At 43.8% G+C, this 19497-nt stretch overlaps 1 protein-coding gene and 1 long non-coding RNA gene across 26 annotated transcripts in view; both read left to right on the top strand.

The window, feature by feature from the left end:
- Positions 1 to 19497, top strand: part of RBFOX1 (RNA binding fox-1 homolog 1) — a 2264635-nt gene that overhangs the window by 1082492 nt on the left and 1162646 nt on the right. For 6 of the 25 annotated variants that reach the window (XM_085017651.1, XM_085017642.1, XM_085017640.1 and 3 more), the window contains exon 1: positions 10605 to 11141. The exons of 16 other annotated variants lie outside the window; for them this stretch is intronic. In XM_085017651.1, the coding sequence (XP_084873777.1) occupies positions 11097 to 11141 (45 nt within the window). In that variant the 5' untranslated portion in view covers positions 10605 to 11096. Of the gene's footprint in view, positions 1 to 10604; positions 11142 to 11418; positions 11510 to 19497 lie in introns of those variants that run through there. 3 more of the 25 variants (XM_085017663.1, XM_085017646.1, XM_085017666.1) reach the window with 1 other exon arrangement.
- LOC146404565 (uncharacterized) lies at positions 12698 to 19031 on the top strand. The gene is made up of 2 exons (XR_014840864.1): positions 12698 to 16489; positions 16558 to 19031. It is a non-coding gene; the product is annotated as an uncharacterized LOC146404565 (long non-coding RNA).

Raw genomic sequence — 19497 nt, 5'->3', positions numbered from 1 at the left:
CTGGGCAAACCCAACTGTGTCTAGAGATTCCAGCAGAGACAGAGAGCGTGTTTGGAACTTTGCGAGAACTCAGCTTCTATCAGGAGCACATTGGGGAAGGGAAGGAATATAGAACTCAGGAAGAAAGCTTGTGGTGACCACGGCAACAGCTCTCCCCATCTCTGTCTTTCTTTGGGCCAAACAGACTCTTGTTTCTGCTTATCTGTTCCACGCCCTCCCAGTTCTTTTTGGAGGCTGCCTCTCTGCCTCTTTGCCTCTCTGTGGATGGCTCCTCTTTCCTACTGACTCTGCCGTGAAATCTACACCATCTTCCAAGTCTGGCTGTCAGAGCTCACCACGCCATCCTTTCCCAATTTCAAAAGTCTTTCTGGAAAGGACTGACTTAACTCTTAGAGCCAGATTAAACTGCTCAAACCATCAACCCCCTTATCTCGCCAAGAACCGACCAACTGGAATGATGACTGCCCTACATTTTGACTTTGTTCATCTTCAACCCACATCTCGTGTCTTGGAACATTCTCACCCTTTCCTCCTACCCTTCCCAGGACCCTAACTTGGAACTTTCTCATTCTCTCCTCCTACCCCTCCCATGGAGCCTGATGCCAACCTTGATACAGGTTCCTTCAGCCACAGCCCCAAATGCCTTCTCTCAGTGCTCCTGGGCATCTGATGTTCAATAAACCTACTTGAAGCCTCAATGCTCCAGACTCTCTGCCTCTATTTACTTTAGCTCCAAACCTACAGCCCTTTGTCCTCCAACACTAACCAGCCTTTCCATTCCCTAAACCCTCAGGAAAAGAATACTCTCAAGCATGTGGGATTTCTATCCCCACCCTGCCCTGTGTCCGACCACATCAAGCCAGTGGAGTTAGTTGTTCTGTTGTGTCTCCTTGTTTCCTTTGCAGGTGAGAGGATTTGAGGCAAAGAGCGATCAGTCAGCTCTTTTTTGCCCTTTCTGTTCTCTACACTGTTTATCCAGTGTTTATTCCAATTCAGGCCATTTGCGGGGAACCTGTTCTACAGAAGAGAGCATGATCATTTAGGGATATCTCCAAGCAAGCCTCTTCCATCTTTGTGATGCCCATGCTGATGTAAGCTGCAGAAATACCAGTGATGATGTATGTCCCTCTCCTCGTTGTCTTTCCCTCTGTCCATCTTAGGTTTTCCGTCCAGGACCATGTAAGATGTATAAATGTATAAAACGTATATATTGTGAAATGTATAAAATTAACAAGAGAGAACCAGGAGTTCCCGTGATGGGTCAGCAGGTTAAGAACCCAACATAGTGTCCATGAGGATGTGGGTTTGATCCCTGGCCTGGCTCAGTGGGTTAAGGATCCGGCATTGCTGCAAGCTGTGGGGTAGGTTGCAGATATGGCTTGGATCTGATGTTGCCATGGCTGTGGTTTGGCCCCTAACCTGGGAACTTCCATATGCCACGGGTGTGGCTGTAGAAAGAAAAAAAAAAAAAGAGAGAGACCCATTCAAGTTTATTTAATGTAAGTTCTACATGACCCTGGGGACTTCTTACAGCAGTGAAGACTTGGGACAGCCTGAGTGCTTTATATTAGGTTTGATAAAGAGAGGACATGTGTGGAAAAACAATCATAGAATAAGAGGTTATGAGCTAAAGGTAGACAACCAGGGGAACTTGGCAAAGCCTGTTTATGTGGATTCCTCTCAGCTTCTGTGTTGGGAGAAAAGGGCCTCTCACCCGAGATCTTGTGACCTGCTTCAGGGTAGGTGGTGGTGGCGGGGTACAGAGAGAATGTCCTTTCTGCACCTGCCATTTTCAAATCCCTTCTTGCTTAAAATATTCAAAATGCCAAGATGCCACATTGCAGATGCCAAGATGCCACATTGCAGATGCCAAGATGCCACATTGCAGAGTAGCATGTCCTGAGCCCCATCTCTGTCTCTCCCAGGCCTCTGCCCCAGGACCCCAGAACATCTCATGATATTTGAAAGTAAAATGTCCCTCCTGCCTCTTAGCTCACACAGTTCTTAACCTGCTTGTCTACTTTGAGTTCTGGTCCTCAGAAAAGAGCATACATCCCCCTCTGAGGTTTTTTGCCGGTAGGTTTTGTGGCTTGACAGTGCCAGTCAGATGACGTGTCCTCAATGAGTTTTGAATGAAATAAAAGCAAGACCATGCAATAAATAAAACCCTAGCAACCCAAGAATCTCATCTATGGCACCTGCACATTTACTCTCCTCTTGTTTGCTGTCTGTCTTCCCCTAGAACAAACTTCTGTCTGTCTTGTTTACCTACCATAGTATCAAAAACGGTCCTTGTGGACAGACGCAAGACTAACCAAATGAGAAGCAGCAAAGGCAGTTTCTTCAGATCTTGCAAGGAAGGCAGCTCCCTTCCCATCATTTGTGTTTTGGTAGAAGCTTGACATTAGGCAGAGAGCGGGAAAGCTCCTTAGGAGGAGAAGGACAAGGCTTTGGGGATGCCCTGATTTGGGGGGGGGGGTTTTTGCCCTGGGGAGGCTGGAGGTGGACCAGGAGAAGCAGTACCTTCTCTGTGACTGGCGTGGGGTGCATATTTCATTTTCTCTGGTGGGTCCTAAGTTGGCAGTGGGGACAAACATGAGAGGTGTCCATTACTTTCCAAGTCGAAGCTGTTTCTGAGCCAGTCATTACAGGGGTTTTTGTTGGGCTTCCCGAATTGATTTCTTAGAGCCGGTGGCCTTATTTCACAGGTATGAGTTGTAGTCAGCACAAGCTGGCTTCCTGGGCTGTTGGCTGTAGATAGGAAGTGGATTCCTGGGCTGGTTGCTGAAGATTTGGGGTCCATATCTATGTGTACTTATGGCCTGGCTGTTTTCCATCCGTATATTCAATCTCGGTTGCTAGGAGGGAAGGAAGGAGAGAGGACAGAATCTTAGCCAACATCCATTATCCAGATTTCATTCCAAACACTTCATGTCAAGGGCTGAGTCATCCCAGAGGCCACATGGTGGCTTCTCTGAGGCGTGCCCACCCTTGAACCACACCTCATTCATGGTCCACAGTTGGGATGCAGTGAAGATGAAGCTCTCTCCCTGTCACTCAGCCAAACAAGAGCCAAGGCTTTTGAGGAGGTACTTAAAGAATTTTCAGTTTGCAACTGTGCAGAAACTGTTGTTCAGGTAATTTAACATTGATTTTAGTTTAAAAGGCAATTAAGACAAAATGGGCAGCCACTAGCCACTCAGGTTAAATAAGCCTAGATTTAAATTGCTCCCCATTACCACCTTTGTTTGCGAGGTTTGAGCTCTTTTATGCTAATTTAGCATTCAATAGTGTGGTGGCTCAAGTGGGGCAGGTGGTTGGCACAGGGAACCAAGCCGGGGAGATGGTTATTGAAAGAGGAAATGGTGGGCCCCCACCTGTGCCTAAGGTGAGAGTGGTTCTGTTTTATACCACTCCTGGGAGTAGATCCATGTAACTGGCCAGGGTCCTGGGTCTTCAGATCTAAAAGGCTAAACATGGTGCCCACTTTTTAACGTATCAGTTTCACTCCTAGGATAATTACCCTGCACGGCGAACAAGGGACAAGCTCGTGACATTGTGGACAGAGATGTTTACTTCCGTGTCATTTAATGTAGAGTGAAAAGAAACCATGCATCAAAGTGGCATACCAAACCTGATGTTATTCTCTTTTATTACGGCAGAAAATCTTCGTGATGTATTGCATAGCACATGACAGTTTATAAGAGACAGTGACTACTATTGTGTGCTCCTGATTTTTTTTTTTTTTTTTTTAGTTGCACATGTAGCGAAAAATGTCTGAAGCGGGCAGATTGGCAACAAAATATTACATGTGGCTATCTCTGGGTGGTAAGATACGGGTGACCTTTTTTCCTGTGCTTTTCCTTTTTTTTTTTTTTTTTTAAGGGCTGCACCCATGGCATATGGAGGTTCCCAGGCTAGGGGTCAAATCTGAGCTGTAGCTGCCAGCCTCGGCCACAGCCACAGCAATGCCAGATCCAAGCCGAGTCTGCAACCTGCACCACAGCTCAATGGCAACACCAGATCCTTAACCCACTGAGCGAGGCCAGGGATCGAACCCGCGTCCTCATGGATGCGAGTCAGATTCGTTTCCACGGAGCCATGTTGGGAACTCCCGCTTTTCCAAGTTTTAAAAACTCTGCACAATGAACACACACTGGGTTTATAATTATAAAAGCATTGAAAACAATACTTTTTTTTGTTGTAATGGTATTTAAAACAATTCTGTGAGGTGCTTGAGCCACACCAGCTCAAGGATAAAGTTGTGTGAACATGCTAAATTCCAGGAGGAAGAATGGCTATTTAGTTTGCAACACTTCTGTTTCTTGCTGGAGGAAAGTCTGTTAGGCTTCATTAAAGCAGGTCACTCACCCAGTCCTCATTTAAAGTTGTAAGGTGAGCCATTCGATAAAGCAGGCTTCTAAAACATGCCCAGGTGATTCATGCATTTGTCTCTTAGGAAATGTGGTCATTTACCAGCAACCAGTGTTGAGCTAATGGGATCCATTTAGGAATATGACCAACAAGTCCACCATAAATCCCATGCTCTCCCATCTGAATATGCTTCATTAAGCTTACCTTTCCTGATGCAACTGGATTAGTAGTTGTCAGGACAAAGAAAATCATGAGGTCCCACTGTTCTAATCTGACAAAGCACTGATGTGGTTGCTATGTAATTTTATTTTATTTTTCTCAAATTGAACCTGCTCTGTGCCTTTCTATGGGAAAATATTTTCAAACTGGTAAAGAAGCAATATTACTGTATTGTGAGGCATATCTCAGTGGGTCATTACCATAACTTTGGGCAGAAAGAATAATCTATGTTGCCTTTTACTTCAAGGATAAAATTGATTTTTATAAAAATCTTTAGTGCACTGAGGCTTAGCAATTTCTTTTTTTCCTATGAAGAAGCAATTAGATACTGGAGTTTTCCAGAAATTTTAGGTGAGTGTAAGCCAAACCTTGATTATTTTAGAAAAGGTTTTATCATGCAGCATTTGAAGAGAAAATGTAGTTTCGGAAAATGATACTGGTATAATGGCAGTTGTCACCATTCACGTGGCCAGGGGTGTATACCATTCTATTTGCATCACTTTGGAAAATTGACAAATGCCTGAAACAACAAAGAAGAAAATACTGGGCACCTGTGTATCTACCAAGAAGTGCCCATTTTGAATGATGGTTTCAGGCATGTATATCTACATATACACATGAACATACACACAAACACACACAAACACATATACACTTTAAACATGGAATACACGTTCTCCTTATAGTCAAAACGAGCCATATATACATGCATAGCTATATATACATACATATGTATTTGTATATATATAAAGATATAAATATGTCATTAAGGGTTTTATTTTTTTAATTTTTATTTTATCATTTATATATATATATTGTTTTCTACTGTACAGCATGGTGACCCAGTTACATATACATGTATACATTCTTTTTCCTCACATTACGTGTTCCATCATAAGTGACTAGACAGAGTTACCAGTGCTACACAGCAAGATCCCATTGCTAATCCATCCTGAAGGCTACACTCTGTACCTATTTACCCCAAGCTCCCAGTCCCTCCCAGTCCCTCCCCCTCCCCCTCGGCAACCACAAGTCTATTCTCCAAGTCCACGATTTTCTTTTCTGTGGAAAGGTTCCTTTGTGCCACATATTAGATTCCAGATATAAGTGATATCATATGGTATTTATCTTTCTCTTTCTGACTTACTTCACTCAGGATGAGAATCTCTAGTTCCATCCATGGTTGCTGCAAATGGCATTATTTTGTTCTTTTTTATGGCTGAGTAGTATTCCATTGTGTATATATACCACATCTTCCTAATCCAATCATCTATCAGTGGACATTTGGGTTACTTCCATGTCTTGGCTATTGTGAATAGTGCTGCAATGAACATGTGGGCGCATGTGTCCTTTTTAAGTAGAGTTTTGTCCAGATATATGCCCAAAAGTGGGATTGCTGGGTCATATGGTAGTTCCATGTATAGTTTTCTGAGATACCTCCATACTGTTCTCCATAGTGGTTGTACCAGTTTACATTCCCACCAACAGTACAGGAGGGTTCCCTTTTCTCCACACCCCCTCCAGCACTTGTTATTTGTGGACTTATTAATGATGGCCATTCTGACTGGTGTGAGGTGGTATCTCATGGTAGTTTTGATCTGCATTTCTCTAATAATCAGTGATGCTGAGCATTGTTTCAAGTGCTTGTTGGCCATCTGTATATCTTCCTTGGAGAAATGTCTCTTCAGGTTCTTTGCCCATTTTCCCACAGAACCAGAACAAACAACCCAAAAATTTATATGGAACCACAAAAGACCCAGAATTGCCAAAGCAATTCTGAAGAACAAAAACCAAGCAGGAGGCATCTCTCTCCTAGACTTCAGGCAATATTACAGAGCCACAGTAATCAAGACAGTGTGGTATTGGTACCAAAACAGACAGACAGAATAGAGAGCCCAGAAATAAACCCAGACACCTTTGGTCAATTAATCTTTGACAAAGGAGGCAAGAACATAAAATGGGGAAAAGACAGTCTTTTCAGCAAGTATTGCTGGGAAACCTGGACAGCTGCATGCAAATCAGTGAAACTAGAACACACCTTCGCATCATGCACCAAAATAAACTCAAAATGGCTGAAACATTTAAATATAAGACAAGATACCATCAAACTCCTGGAAGAGAACAGAGGCAAAACATTCTCTGACATCAACCTTGCAAATGTTTTCTCAGGTCAGTCTCCCAAAACAACAGAAATAAAAGCAAAAATAAACCAACGGGACCTAATCAAACTGACAAGCTTTTGCACAGCAAAGGCAACCAAAAAGAAAACAAATAGACAACTTACAGAATGGGAGAAAATAGTTTCAAATGATGCAACTGACAAGGACGTAATCTCTAAAATATACAAACAACAGCAAAAAAGCCAACAATTCAATGGATAAAGTTTTTATATATGTGCAAACTATTTAAAAATTATATGTATGTGTGTATAGAAACATACACATTTAGATGCATACACTTGACAATGAAAACAAATTGTTGTATGTGTGTATATATGGGTATGTGTGCATTTATATATGTTTAAAATTTTGCGTATTTATATATAAATGCACACACAGCCTTATTTATAAAAGCATAAAACTAAAATATATAAATGTTCTCTTAAAAGGAGAACTAGAGTTCTCTCAACTTCTTCCATCAAGCTTCATCTCCTCTCCCTTTCCCCTGAGAAGAGGCTTTCGTGAATCCGGTCTCATTCGTCTGGGCCAGAGATCAGGAAACTTTTTCTGAAGAAGGTCTGATTGTTAATATTTTTGGCTTTGCAGGACCCTGGGTCTCTGTCACAGCCACTCAGCTCTGAAGTTGGAGAGGAAAAGCAGTCGTAGGCAATATGCAAAAAACAAATGCGTTCCAGGAAAACTTCAGGCATGGACACTATTTGAATTGCCTACTTTTCCTCTTTCAGAACATATTCTTCTCTTAGTTTTTCTAAAATAGGAAATAGGAAAAAAAGTTTTAGATAGTGGGCTGTACAAAGACAGGCAGTGGAGATCCTGTTGTGACACGGTGGGGTGAGAACTAGGCGACATCAGCTTGTGTTGCTGCAGAGGTGTGGGTCCAGTCCCCAGCTGGCACGGTTGGTTAAGGATCTGGCATTACCACAGCTGTGGTGTAGGTAGCAGCTGTGGCTCAGATTCAGGCCCTGGCCCAGGAATTTCCATATGCCATGGGTGCAGCCATAAAAACAAACAAATCCAGGAGCTGGATTTGGCTCTTGGGTTGTAATAGGTCAGCCCCCATTCTGGTTCTTTTTCTGTATGTCCATGAATATGTATATACCTACAGAGAATAAGGTCAATAATATTATTTCATTTGTTCATTTTCTTTCATAAATAGTGTCATAGGACATGGGTTATCTAAAATGTGTATTTTTATCTCAGTAGAATTTTTACAAAAAATACATATGTATGTATCATTACATATGAATGTTTATTAATGTATTTATATAGTACTGTGTAATATGTGTATCTCCATACATGTCTGTGTCCGTCTTGCTCTAGATTATCCCCACATAGCCTTAGGCAGTTCTTTTCATTGCTTTATAGTATTCCACCATAGGATTATCGTATGAGTATTTGGTTTGTTGTTTTCCCCTATTAGCTTTGCAGTGGTGCAGTTGTAGCCATGCACACTTGTGTGGTTTGGTCAGAGTGGACATTAGAAGCAGAATTGCTTGGTTATAGGCAGTGCACATTCTCCCCCCCTTTTTTTTTTGTCTTTTTAGGGCTGCACCTGGGGCATATGGAGGTTCCCAGGCTAGGGGTCAAATCAGAGCTATAGCCACCAGCCTATGCCACAGCCATCACAACGGGGATCTGAGCTACCTCTGCGACCTGTACCACAGCTCACAGCAACACCGGATCCTTAACCCACTGAGCGAGGCCAGGGATCGAACCCACGTCCTCATGGATACTAGTCAGGTGTGTTCACTGCTGAGCTGTGACGGGAAGTCCACATTTTCCATTTCAGTAGACATCGCTCATTCAGTTTCCAGAGGGGCAGTACCAGTCTACCCTCCCGCAGGGGGACTTTCTCTCCTTCTTGGTCTGGGGCGGGGGGGGGGGGGGGTTCATTCATTGCTGTTTTCCCTATGGAGCGGCAACAAGAAAACAGCCTCAGCTCTGGACCATCTTGTCGCCACAGATGCTAGTGTGGCCCTTTATGTCCTTTGGGTGAGTACAGACACTGTTCTAACTCTTTGCCGGGGCACTTCCCCACAAGGACAGCCATTTATATCAATAACCAGGTTGGGCAACATCTGCCAAGGTTGTCACACTCCCTGATTAAATGGCCATATGTGCCGGGGAACACAGGGACAATGGGGTTGTACTTAGGGTTCGCTGTTCCTGCACGCACCACCCTCACCATCCTTAACCTGGCATAACCTTGCTTTTGTGCACCGACTTGTGAATCAGATTATTCCACTGAGAATGCTAGTGTCCGCTGTGCTAATATTACTTTCTGTGTGTATCTCTCTACAACTAAACAGGGTTCTGGTTAAACAAAATACTGGAAACCTCTTGCCATTTTACCTGATGACATTGAAAACCATGTCTGGAAAATAATATATGCCTATGTTCGAAATTCACTGTTAAAAGAATCAGGGAATGTAGAGTATTTTGCAGCACCTCCTCATGGGGAAAGAAAGTTTTCCTTGGAGTTCCCGCTTCGGTGCAGTGGGTTAAGCATCCAGCTTTGCCACAGCCCTGGCTCAGAGTTGATCACTGGCCAGGGGAACTTCCATATGCCGTGGGCGTTCCCCCCTGCCCCCCCTCCAAATTTTTATTTAAAATGTTATCTTGACATCCTTTCAATGTCACTGCTCCCCAAGAAAGGCAGGCAGAGGAAACACACACAAACATTTTTTTAGGACCACAAAGAGCAAGTTAAACACTATATTAATGCAGTATTAAAAACACGCTAATGCGTGGAAGCAGGGGAAAACATACTCTCCTTATTTTGACAGAGATGGATGACAGTTATGTAAGAACTTGGCATGTTCCAAAAAAAAAAAAAAAAAAAAAAAAACCCTGGAAATATTGCTGCTCGTTGTGGAGCTGTAATAGATGTGAAAATAAATATTTGAAAGATTTATTAGCTTTTAAAAATTTGCTTACGGATATATAAAATCCCAATCAGTTGTGCACAAGGCCTTTAACTAAAATAAACTATCCACAAACTCCACCCAGGAAACCAATGATTATGTCACCGTTCATCAAACGTAGTGTGTTTATGGGAAGTTCTCGTCCACCTTGAGAGCCCTCGCATTCAATGAAACAGTTGCTTGAAGAAACAGGGCCATCTTAGTGCCTACAGCTTGCAGCTCTGACACAGAAGAAAAAGAAGAAAGCGGACTCACGCCCCCAGCTGATAAATTGTTTGGTTTCTAAGCAAAGCTACGGCTAGACTGGGAACGCTTGAGCAGAGAAGAGCTAGAATCTTGTGTAACTCATTTCAGTTAATAAGAAAAATCATATACCAAGGAGGACTTTGGGGGGAGGGGGGCAGATAGGAAATTTACTTTAATTCCGCTATTATTCAAGGTAAATACCTTTTGGAAGGTGACCCCTGAAGTTCAACAGGACACGGTGGGTATTTTCCTCTCAAAGCAGGCTGGAATTTCAGGGCATCGTCAGTCACTGCATAATGTGTAAGATCTGAGATCTTGAGGCTCTAACTATTGAGGGGGAAAAAAAAATTACAACTGCTTCTGGGAGGAAACACTGAGGAAAGCTTAGCAGCAGCGCCGGGAGGAAGGGAGCGGTGGGGTTTCCCACCTTTTGCTAGTCTTTCTATGTGAAGTAGCATATTGAAAGTCATAAATACTGTCCCGTGGACGTTTTGAATAATGCAGGAGTGGTGTAAGTAATTGGAAGTGCTTATATCCTGCCTTTAGACATTTCACTGCTCGTGAGTTAAAATTGGTTGTCAAGTGTGGACTCCGAGGACCGCGCAAGGTGCCCTATTCTGTCATGTGGTACATATTTAATGCTTGAAAGAACAAGGGAAGGGACACGTGCGGGAGAGAGGAAGGGAGGGAGGGAAGCGAGATACCCGCCGCCGCCAGCTCAGGGCTCGGCCAGGCAGGCACTTGGGGAAGCGTGGAGGCGGACCCACGTAGCCTCGGCATCTACCGCCTTCCCGGGCTGCAAGACTTTGCCAAAAACATTGGGCGTCCAATTTGGCGAGTGTTTTTGGCGCGGAGGCACGAGGCCGCCCGGGGCAGCTGGGCTCGGGCGCGGCAGCCTCCCTGGCACCCCGGCGGCCTCCCTTTGTGTGCGTCTCCGCGTTGATTGCCTCCTGGTCCGGGCTGCTCGCTCGCTCTCCCGGCGCGGTCTGCACCTGCTGGCAGCGGTGTCAGGCTGCCAGGCACCCGGGGCGAGCGCAGGCACGGCGGATGACTGGAGTCATTTACATTGCTAGCACGTGGGTGCCGTTTGCCTTGCCTCGGACTTCTCCCGCGTTCTCCCGCGGAGGAAACAGGCGGCACTTTGCAGCCAACAATGAAATCTTGGCAGCTAATTGCAGTCGTGGGAGATGCCTTTCAGGTAAGGCGAGGGAAGACGGCTCTAAGCGCGGAGGAAAGGGGAGACGGAGAGAGAGAGAGCACGGATGGGGAGAAGGTGGTGTCTGCAGAGGCTTCCTGAAGCCCACTGACTCGCGGGAGGGGGTGGAAGAGGGACGGGGACCGGGGGCGGGCGACAGGGGGGAGGAGTGTGCAAATTGACATTTGGGGCTGCCTGTGGCAGAGGAGCCGCCGTCAGCCGCTGTCCAACGTTCACGCAAGGGAGGGTGGCGGCGTGTGCGCCTCCGGGGCTGCTGATTAGAATAGGGACTTGGCGGCGGACGGAATCCAGGCACAGGGAAGCCGCGATGGGAGGCTGCGGATCCCTTTGCCGCGCGTGAATGTGACACGGTACGTAAGGCCAGCCCCTGGGACCAGGGAGGCTGGGCTCAGGCACGCCCGGGGCGCACCCAGGGGCGCCGGTCGCTCGAAGGGGGCGAGGGGCGTTCTGAGCGACCGGGGAGCCCAGCAATGAATGGATTTTCCGTACTGAGTAGAAGTTAGTAGGGAACTTCACTGCCCATGCTCATTGGCTCCGTTTAACTTTATTTCCAGAGATGAATAAGCGTTTATAAGGTACGGTGTGCAAGTCCCAATAGGCTAGCGGGGGGCTGCCAGAGCTGCGCGGTCCTTTAAACAGGAGGTTTCTGCCTTGACTGGCCAGATGGGGCCGGGCATTGGGAAAGTTGGCAAGCTCACGTTGCAAGGGGGCATGTGTGTGCGCGTGTGGGGAGGTGTAGTTCTGTTTGTGCAGACATGTCTACCGTGCCGCTTGCACTGGCGTGCTCGCCTCGTCTGCTTTTCCTGATTTCCAGGGAAGAGAGAGTAAACTGACAATACCAGAAGGCGTTGACTTGAGACTTAGGCTCTGGACCATTTTATTAAATCAAACAAGAGTCTCCCCCCCCCCCACCTCCTTCCTGAGAGAGCAAGTGGGGGAATGTTCCTTGCTTTCCAAAGTAATGGAATGAACTGTCAAGCATTTAAAAAATATGCAGCGTTGACTACGACATTTATCACCCTAGAAGGATCACCTAGACGCTTCAGTCTGAGCCCGTCCCTCTAGTCATTATTTTCAGATTACATTGAAGCCGACAGTGTTACTTATTTCTGTTGACCAAAGAGCCATGCCCCTTCTGTACTGAAGAGGGGCCCCGGGGGAATTCTGAATCCAAAAGTTGTGCTTGGAAAAATCATCTTGGCAAAATGTTCGTTAAATCACCTGTTAAAAGAACCACTTTCTGGGTGTCTTTAGATGGCTCATCATTTACTCATTGTTTATATGATTTTCATTGTGGTCACACAGAAATGAATGTGGTTTACGGCAGAGACCGTCAACACTGATTGTGTAATCCTTTTTCGGAGGGGTGGTGCTGGTGACTGAGTGGTGCATGTTGGGTTAAGACTGTAACACCTTTCTCAGTGGCATTCCCTACCTTCCACCAGAATATATCTTCAGAAATCCAAAGGGCACGGGGTATAGAGGTGTTTGGGGTGTGGAGGAACTTGCGTTTGCGGTTTGCTGTGGTGAAGTTTGAAGGGGGCTGTTCAAGTAAGTAAACTCCAGTCAGTCGCTGACAGCTGTTTACCACTAATATTCATAGGCCATGCGGGCAGCATTCATGATTTTCTCCCAAGAAGCAGAATTTTTTCCACTCCTCTCTGCCCACTTGCACTTTCCACACACAGTGATGCTTCCTCTGTGTCAGGGTACTCTCAGATTATTATGAAGAGAAAATTGCTTCTCAGAAGAGTTGGAGGCAGTATTACCCATGTGGGGGAAGCTTTCCTTTCCTTTTCTTAATCGTTTCCTTCCTTCCTTCCATCCATCCATCCATCCATCTTTTTTTCCTTCTCTCTCCCGCTTCCTTTGTCTCGCTATCCACCTGTATTTCTTTCCATTTGTCTTTCCTTAGTATCCTACCTGGTACACAGAAAGATTTTCAGGCATCTTCTCCTACTACATTTTTTAATCTTCACAAATATTTGGTACCCTGAAGGGTCTGACTTTTCTTTTTCATTTTGTTTTTGTATTCTCTGCACATATACAAGAATTAACATCAGGGCAATCCACTATACACAGATCTTATTTTTTTTTTTAAATGGATAGTCAAACTTTTCTTGTCATTTCATTTTATCCAAGCAAAGAGACACTTGGAGAGTGACTTGACATGACATAAACGGAGCCGAATCTTATCTCTGTCATCACCAAGTGTTAGGTTTTTACAATAGTGCACTGTGCCTGTTGTAACTTTATTGGGCTGAGCATATTTTGAGGTTTGTCTGTTGTAAACTCATCACTCAAACCTTCTGTTCCCTATTACCTGACTTAAGTTTAGAATCTGGATTCATTTTCACCTGTATTTATTGGGACTTAGTAGAAATAGCCATCAGCCTGGACGTATGGACCAGCTTTTTAAAGTAACACCAAAATAGAGTATTTTTTCCCCCCTCTCTCCATGAGTATGACACAAAAGTTGAAGTGGAATTCAGGTAAAGGGTTTTTGGCAACAATTGCCTTCTTCTAAATTACTGTTGTGAGATGTTGAGACTACATGGTCCTATTTTGAGAATATTACATGAAAATCAGTGTATGTATTCTTTACCATCTGTTAAATTATGGATAACCTGGTTGGGTGGGTCAGTCTAGAGCCAAATAACTATTATAATGTTGAGCGAAAGACAGTTTTGGACTTATAATTTTTATATGTGATTTTGAGCAAAGTTGCAGGACCAGAGAAATGGAGCCTGGTCCAAGAGAGGAAGAACATTTATAAAATAACAATAACAGTTATTATTAATTAATCCTTTATTTAGGTTTCATTTTCAGCTATATTTTAAATTTTCACACGTGCTAGCCTCAATGTTATTACAGTAAGTTCTTTGAGAGTAAGTCTAATGGAACTAGAATGAAAGTTCTTTTATGAGACTTCCATCCCCATTTCGTGTTGATTTTTTGACAAACATAAAAAATAACTAGGGAAAGAAACTGTAGAGCCTTAAAGATTTTTGCAATTTAGACTTTATTTGAAGGTAGATCTGAAACTTCGGATGTGGTAATATGTGAGATCTTTGTACATATTTGGGGATATGCATTGCCGTCCTTCAGGGTTTTTTTTTTTTTTTTTGCCTTCATTTTCCAGCAGAATTAAGTGTGCATATTATGAGCATTAGGAAAGAGGAGCAGAGAGAGGCTTGAAGTTGTTGTTCATGATGCATTTTAATTTATTTGAAGTAAAGCATATATAACAAAATCACAGCCCTGACAATTCCGTATTCCTGCTGCCCCACCACCGCCACCCACGCACACACATAACTCTGCTTGTACCATATGAAAAAGAAAGAAAGAAATCTTTACAAGTCAGCCCTTAACACACAGTGCTCTACTTGGAAACCTATATATTTAATTATTCAGTTACTCTAAAGTTCCAATCGGTTTTCAGGAGTGTTTTTCATTAATAGGTCTAAAGTTTGTATGAAAAGTTGTGAGAGGTGTGTGTGTGTGTGTGTGTGTGTGTGTGCGCGTGCGTGCATGCGCACATGTGCCCAAAAGGCTGAAACAGCTTGTGTCAGCTCTAGCAACTCGTTTTTGATTCAGCAAAACTGGGTTATGAATTCAAGCAATTAAAAATGACAAAAAGCCCAATTTCACTGCCTAGATTAATGCACTTCCAATTTTTCCTGCTCCATAAAAATTTCAAAGGGTTCTTTCTGGTTAGGTGTTTGCATAACCTATGGGGTATTGGAAGGTCCCTGTTCCATATTTGCTTATGCTGTCGGAACGCTTTGATGTAGCAGATGTAAACAGGGTCAACTGGATGCTCTTAACACAATTTTGTATTTGCAAGCTCTCATGAAATTTCAGCGGGCTTTAAAGGCAAAGCAAGAACCGTTGTTAGTTCCCTAACATGAATCACCTTTCAGCTAGTTCAGATGTCAGAAAGGCCAGAGACGGCTTTGGGAGAAGGGATGTCATTGTAGCAGCCAAAGTGTATCCACATTCCAAGGACGACAGTGAGATTTTTCTTTTCTTCCGCCGTGGTGGGCACATGTATTACTTTTTCTTTACTTTCAAGGATGTGAAGCCTGGAATTCTGGATTTATCTAATTAGCCAAAGCTCACAGTTCCTTAAAGTGGAGCTTTTTACTTGCAGAGTGATTAGTGGTCAGAGTCAGCCACCTTGAATTCTCTGTAGTTTGGAGGTAACTGGTTAAATTTTCTAGACTGGTTCGATGGACCTTGGTCTCATAAAGAGAGTAGACAGCCACCATGCTCTGCTTCCCTCGCACTTTGAATCCGACACAGAAACACAGCCACAACCAAGTGGGTCAAGGTGCCCTCCGTGCATGATGTGGGCTTTGGAAAGAGCAGGGGTCCATTAAGGACCCTCTAGGAGGAGAGTCTCCACCAGCCTTTCTTCTTCTCTCTGTGATAATTCCGCATCTGCATTTGCTACACGTTACGTTTCTTTATGGCTTGATTGCCATCATTGCTAGTGAGGAAATTCAGTTGCTTGTTTGCTAAGGGGATGAAAGTACTGGTTGTCTCTTATATCGTTCTGTGTGTATGTAAATAGAAGGCTTCCATTCTCATGGGAATGATGAAGATGATGAAGATGAGACAATGCGGTGACCACACATCAGAGGCAGCGGGAATAGTGATACGCAAATGCTTGTTTCTTCCTGGACCCTCGCTGCCTCCGTGTGTCCGGCATCAGACTGGGAGTTCTAACATCTTTTCTCTGCTCCTTACCCCTGCTCTGCAAGGCAGATATTGCCAAGCCTGCTGTAGAGACGGGGAAGCAACCTTCAAAACTTGTTATAATTAGAGAATGCAATTCAAATCCAGATTTTTTCCCTAGCTTCAGCATACCAAGATTCTACTGAAATGTACTAACCTGAATTTAGGAAGCTATGCAAGATGAATACTCAGCCAATGTCCTCAGCCAGTAATTCTTAACCAGGAGAAATCTTCTCACTCTCTTTTACTAGAAGGATAACATTTGGCCTCTTATTGGAGAGATGTTGGTTGTCACGATTGGGCAATGGCTGCATCTTGTGTAAGGACCAGAGATGCTGCTGAATGCCTTAGGATGCACAGGATGGCTCCCGACCCCAAACAGCAAAGAATTATCTGGCAGTAGTGCTGAGGTGGAGACATCTGCTCTGGGCAATATGACTAACATAAGCCTGGCCTAGGTTTTCAAGAAGATGGATACATCAGTTTCAGTTATTGAACTTTCCCCATCTCTGATTAGATACTGTGACTAGGATCGGGATGCAAAATCAGGTCCATTTTTTTTTCTCGGAGTTCCCGCTGTGGTACCATGGGTTAAGAATCCCACTGCAGCAGCTCAGGTCTCTGTGGAAGTGTGGATTTGACCCCTGGCCTGGTGCAGTGGGTTAAAGGATCCAGTGTTGGTGCATCTGCTGCTCAGATTCCACCCCTGGCCCAGGATCTTTCATGTGCTTAGGTGTGGTCATTAAGAAAAAAAAAAAGTCCATATTTTCCTACAATTTGACTTTAAAATTTCACAGCTGCCTACTCTGAGCATCTCCCCTTATAAATATGACACGGGTCATTGTGATTGAAGTACCTACTTTCCCCTGATGTGCTCGGTGTTACCTCCGACAACTGCTCTAAAATGAGATTTCTCTCGATGCTGCTGATGTCAAGAGAAGAGAAATGCAGCATCACTCAATGAGTCATGCAACAGTAACTCTAAGAACCTCCCTGCTTCCTCTTGATATTCAAGCACCGTTATTTTCCTCTTATCTTTCAAAGCTAGGCACATAGATTTATTCGTCCTTTATTTACTAAACACTTAAATAGTGTTTTCTATGTGTCGAGTACTGTTGTAAACACTTTAAACTGTTAATTCATTTACTTCGTGAGAGAAGCCTACGGGATTGATAGCATTATTATTTACTTTTTGCAGAGGCAAGGCCCAAGGCCCAGAGAAGTTGAGTAACTTGCCCAAGTTACACAGCTTCTAAGTGGCAGAGCTGGGATTTAAACTCCACGGTCTCTGCTCCTAATCACTTTGCTGCACTCACTAATAATTTGAGTTTCTAAATGTGCCGAAGCATAGTTATTTAGGAAGCATCTTCATTTGTACTTTGAAAGGAAAGACAATTTTTCGTTTCCTTTCAGGTTGGTTAAGAAAACTAACAACATTTTTGAATGAAAGTGATGATAATGCCCACAGCGTCACTTTCCACGAATGAAATACTTTGCACGTGCACTTTTCCAGGGTCAGTAGAACTTGTGAATTCTTTTTATGTGACCACCTCCAACAGTAGAAACCACTAGAGGGAAACAGACATGTTCAAAAGGGCATAATTTATAGGATGAATGGTCTCTCAAGAAACTTAACTTTTGAGGTTCCCGGTACTTTACATCTTTCTGGGGAGTCCAGTAGGGTCCATATCAAGTGGCATAGGGTGGATGTGGGCACATCAATTCCCAGTTTGACCTTGGTAAAGCCGCATTTAGACCATAGGGGATGAACCATCTCCTTCTCTGTTGAACTTCAGAAGTATAGTAAAATCTGTGAAAAGGAAAACGTTGGAGGAGATGTTTAAATAGACATGCCAAGTGGACACACTTTGTTCTGCATTAGAAGGAGAGGAGATCTTGCAAGTCTGCAGTACAATGTGTCCACAGAGATGCTTGAGAAAACCAAGATGGGAGTAGAGAATCTCAGTCCATTTCAGTTGAATGAAGGAAAGAAAAGGGATGGAGGGATTTATGTATTAAACGTTTCTTGTCAAGAGTATGTATGCTCTTGTACTGTATTATTATTATTATCATTTGCTTTTTAGGGCTGCAGCCATGGCATACAGAGATTCCCAGGCTAGGGGTCGAGTCGGAGCTACAGCTCCTGGCCTGGACAGTCAAGTCACATCTGCAACCTACACACCACAGCTCATGGTAATGCTGGATCCTTAACCCACTGAGAGAGGTCGGGGATCAAACCCCCAACCTCAGGGTTACTAGTCGGATTCGTTTCCACTGTGCCACAGTGGGAACTCCTGGGCTTGTACTTTAAACAGAAGCATCTTACATCTTGAATGCAAAATATTGGAGGAAGAAGAAGTCCTGGCAGTGGACATCACTGATCTGACAGACATCAGTTCGATGCCAGCTGCCTTCTCATTCTCCTGACCAAACTCTCCATTATGTGGATGTTGGTACATAGATCCATATACATCATCTTACAAAAATTCAAAGATGCTGATCTGCAAAAATGGGCTGCACTTTACCTGAGGGAAGGCACGGCTTTCTGGATATGAGGATGGACAGGTCACTGAGCCCAAATGCTTTGGTCCGGCCGTCCAGCAAGACCAAAGGCATGGAAAATGGCTCTTGAGCCCCCCCCTCCCCCGACCCCGGAACATTCCAGGATCTGAGCTGGAGGTGGAAATCATTACACGTCTTGCTCTATATTTCAGGCCCAATGAGCTCACATTTACACATAGAAAGCGTGGCGTGAATCCCATTTCAGAACTGTCAGAAGACTCACATTCGTCCCATTATTGTCGCATTTCCTTTTTTAATATAGTTCATTGAATTGGCTTTTGTGGAATCCCTATTCCTTCCAGGTGTTGTTTCAGGAAATGGTTTCAAATGAGGCTGGAATTTGTGGTCCAATGGTAAATCAATGGGGATAGACTTACATCACTGAGGCCATCTGATAAGGTTCTGTCGTCTCTTAGTCTATAGTGCTGAAATGCATATATCTTCCTTAATTGACTAAAAGAAGAAAACAATAGGAAATTGGATTTAAAATAGCCATTTTCATGCCATAGCTAGTGGACCTGATTTCTAACATATTTCCACATTTAATGTGAATCTGCTTTTAAAAATAAAGATAACCGATGATAAACGCAGTGTGCCATTAAGGGTGCCTCCAACAAAGAAAATGGGTTTCCGCTGAGTCCCTGTAACAGAGTTTGCCCAGAGAGCTAAAAATACGTGAGGTCATCAACACAGAAGGGGTACAGGCCTCACCTGCTGTTGTGGATGGAGAAAGAAACGAGGTTTTATAATATATTAGGGAACTGTTGACTATGTCGAATTATATGTTGTCATCATTTGTACTGATCCTGTTGGGTATTGGCATGAGCCATACATTGTGTTACCTTCTGAACATACATTATTGAACTGCATACCTTTTCATGAGTGGAGACCAAGGCTTGATATGATATTTCTATTATTAATAACCATTAGTGAGTTGGGTTGATAGTTGCATTTGAAATGTTATGACTTCAAAGACTATTTCAGCCCTCTCTTTGACTCAAAGCCACAGGGATCTCTATCCTTACATTGGTGAAAG

This window comes from Sus scrofa, chromosome 3 (genome assembly GCF_054392235.1).
Source record: "Sus scrofa isolate SSC_HxYL_T2T_F1_AM1 chromosome 3, Sscrofa_HxYL_maternal_Yorkshire_Landrace_v2.0, whole genome shotgun sequence".
Classification (NCBI taxonomy): Eukaryota; Metazoa; Chordata; class Mammalia; order Artiodactyla; family Suidae; genus Sus; species Sus scrofa.
Note: the sequence above shows the minus strand (reverse complement) of the source record. Positions and strands in the feature narration are given on the sequence as shown.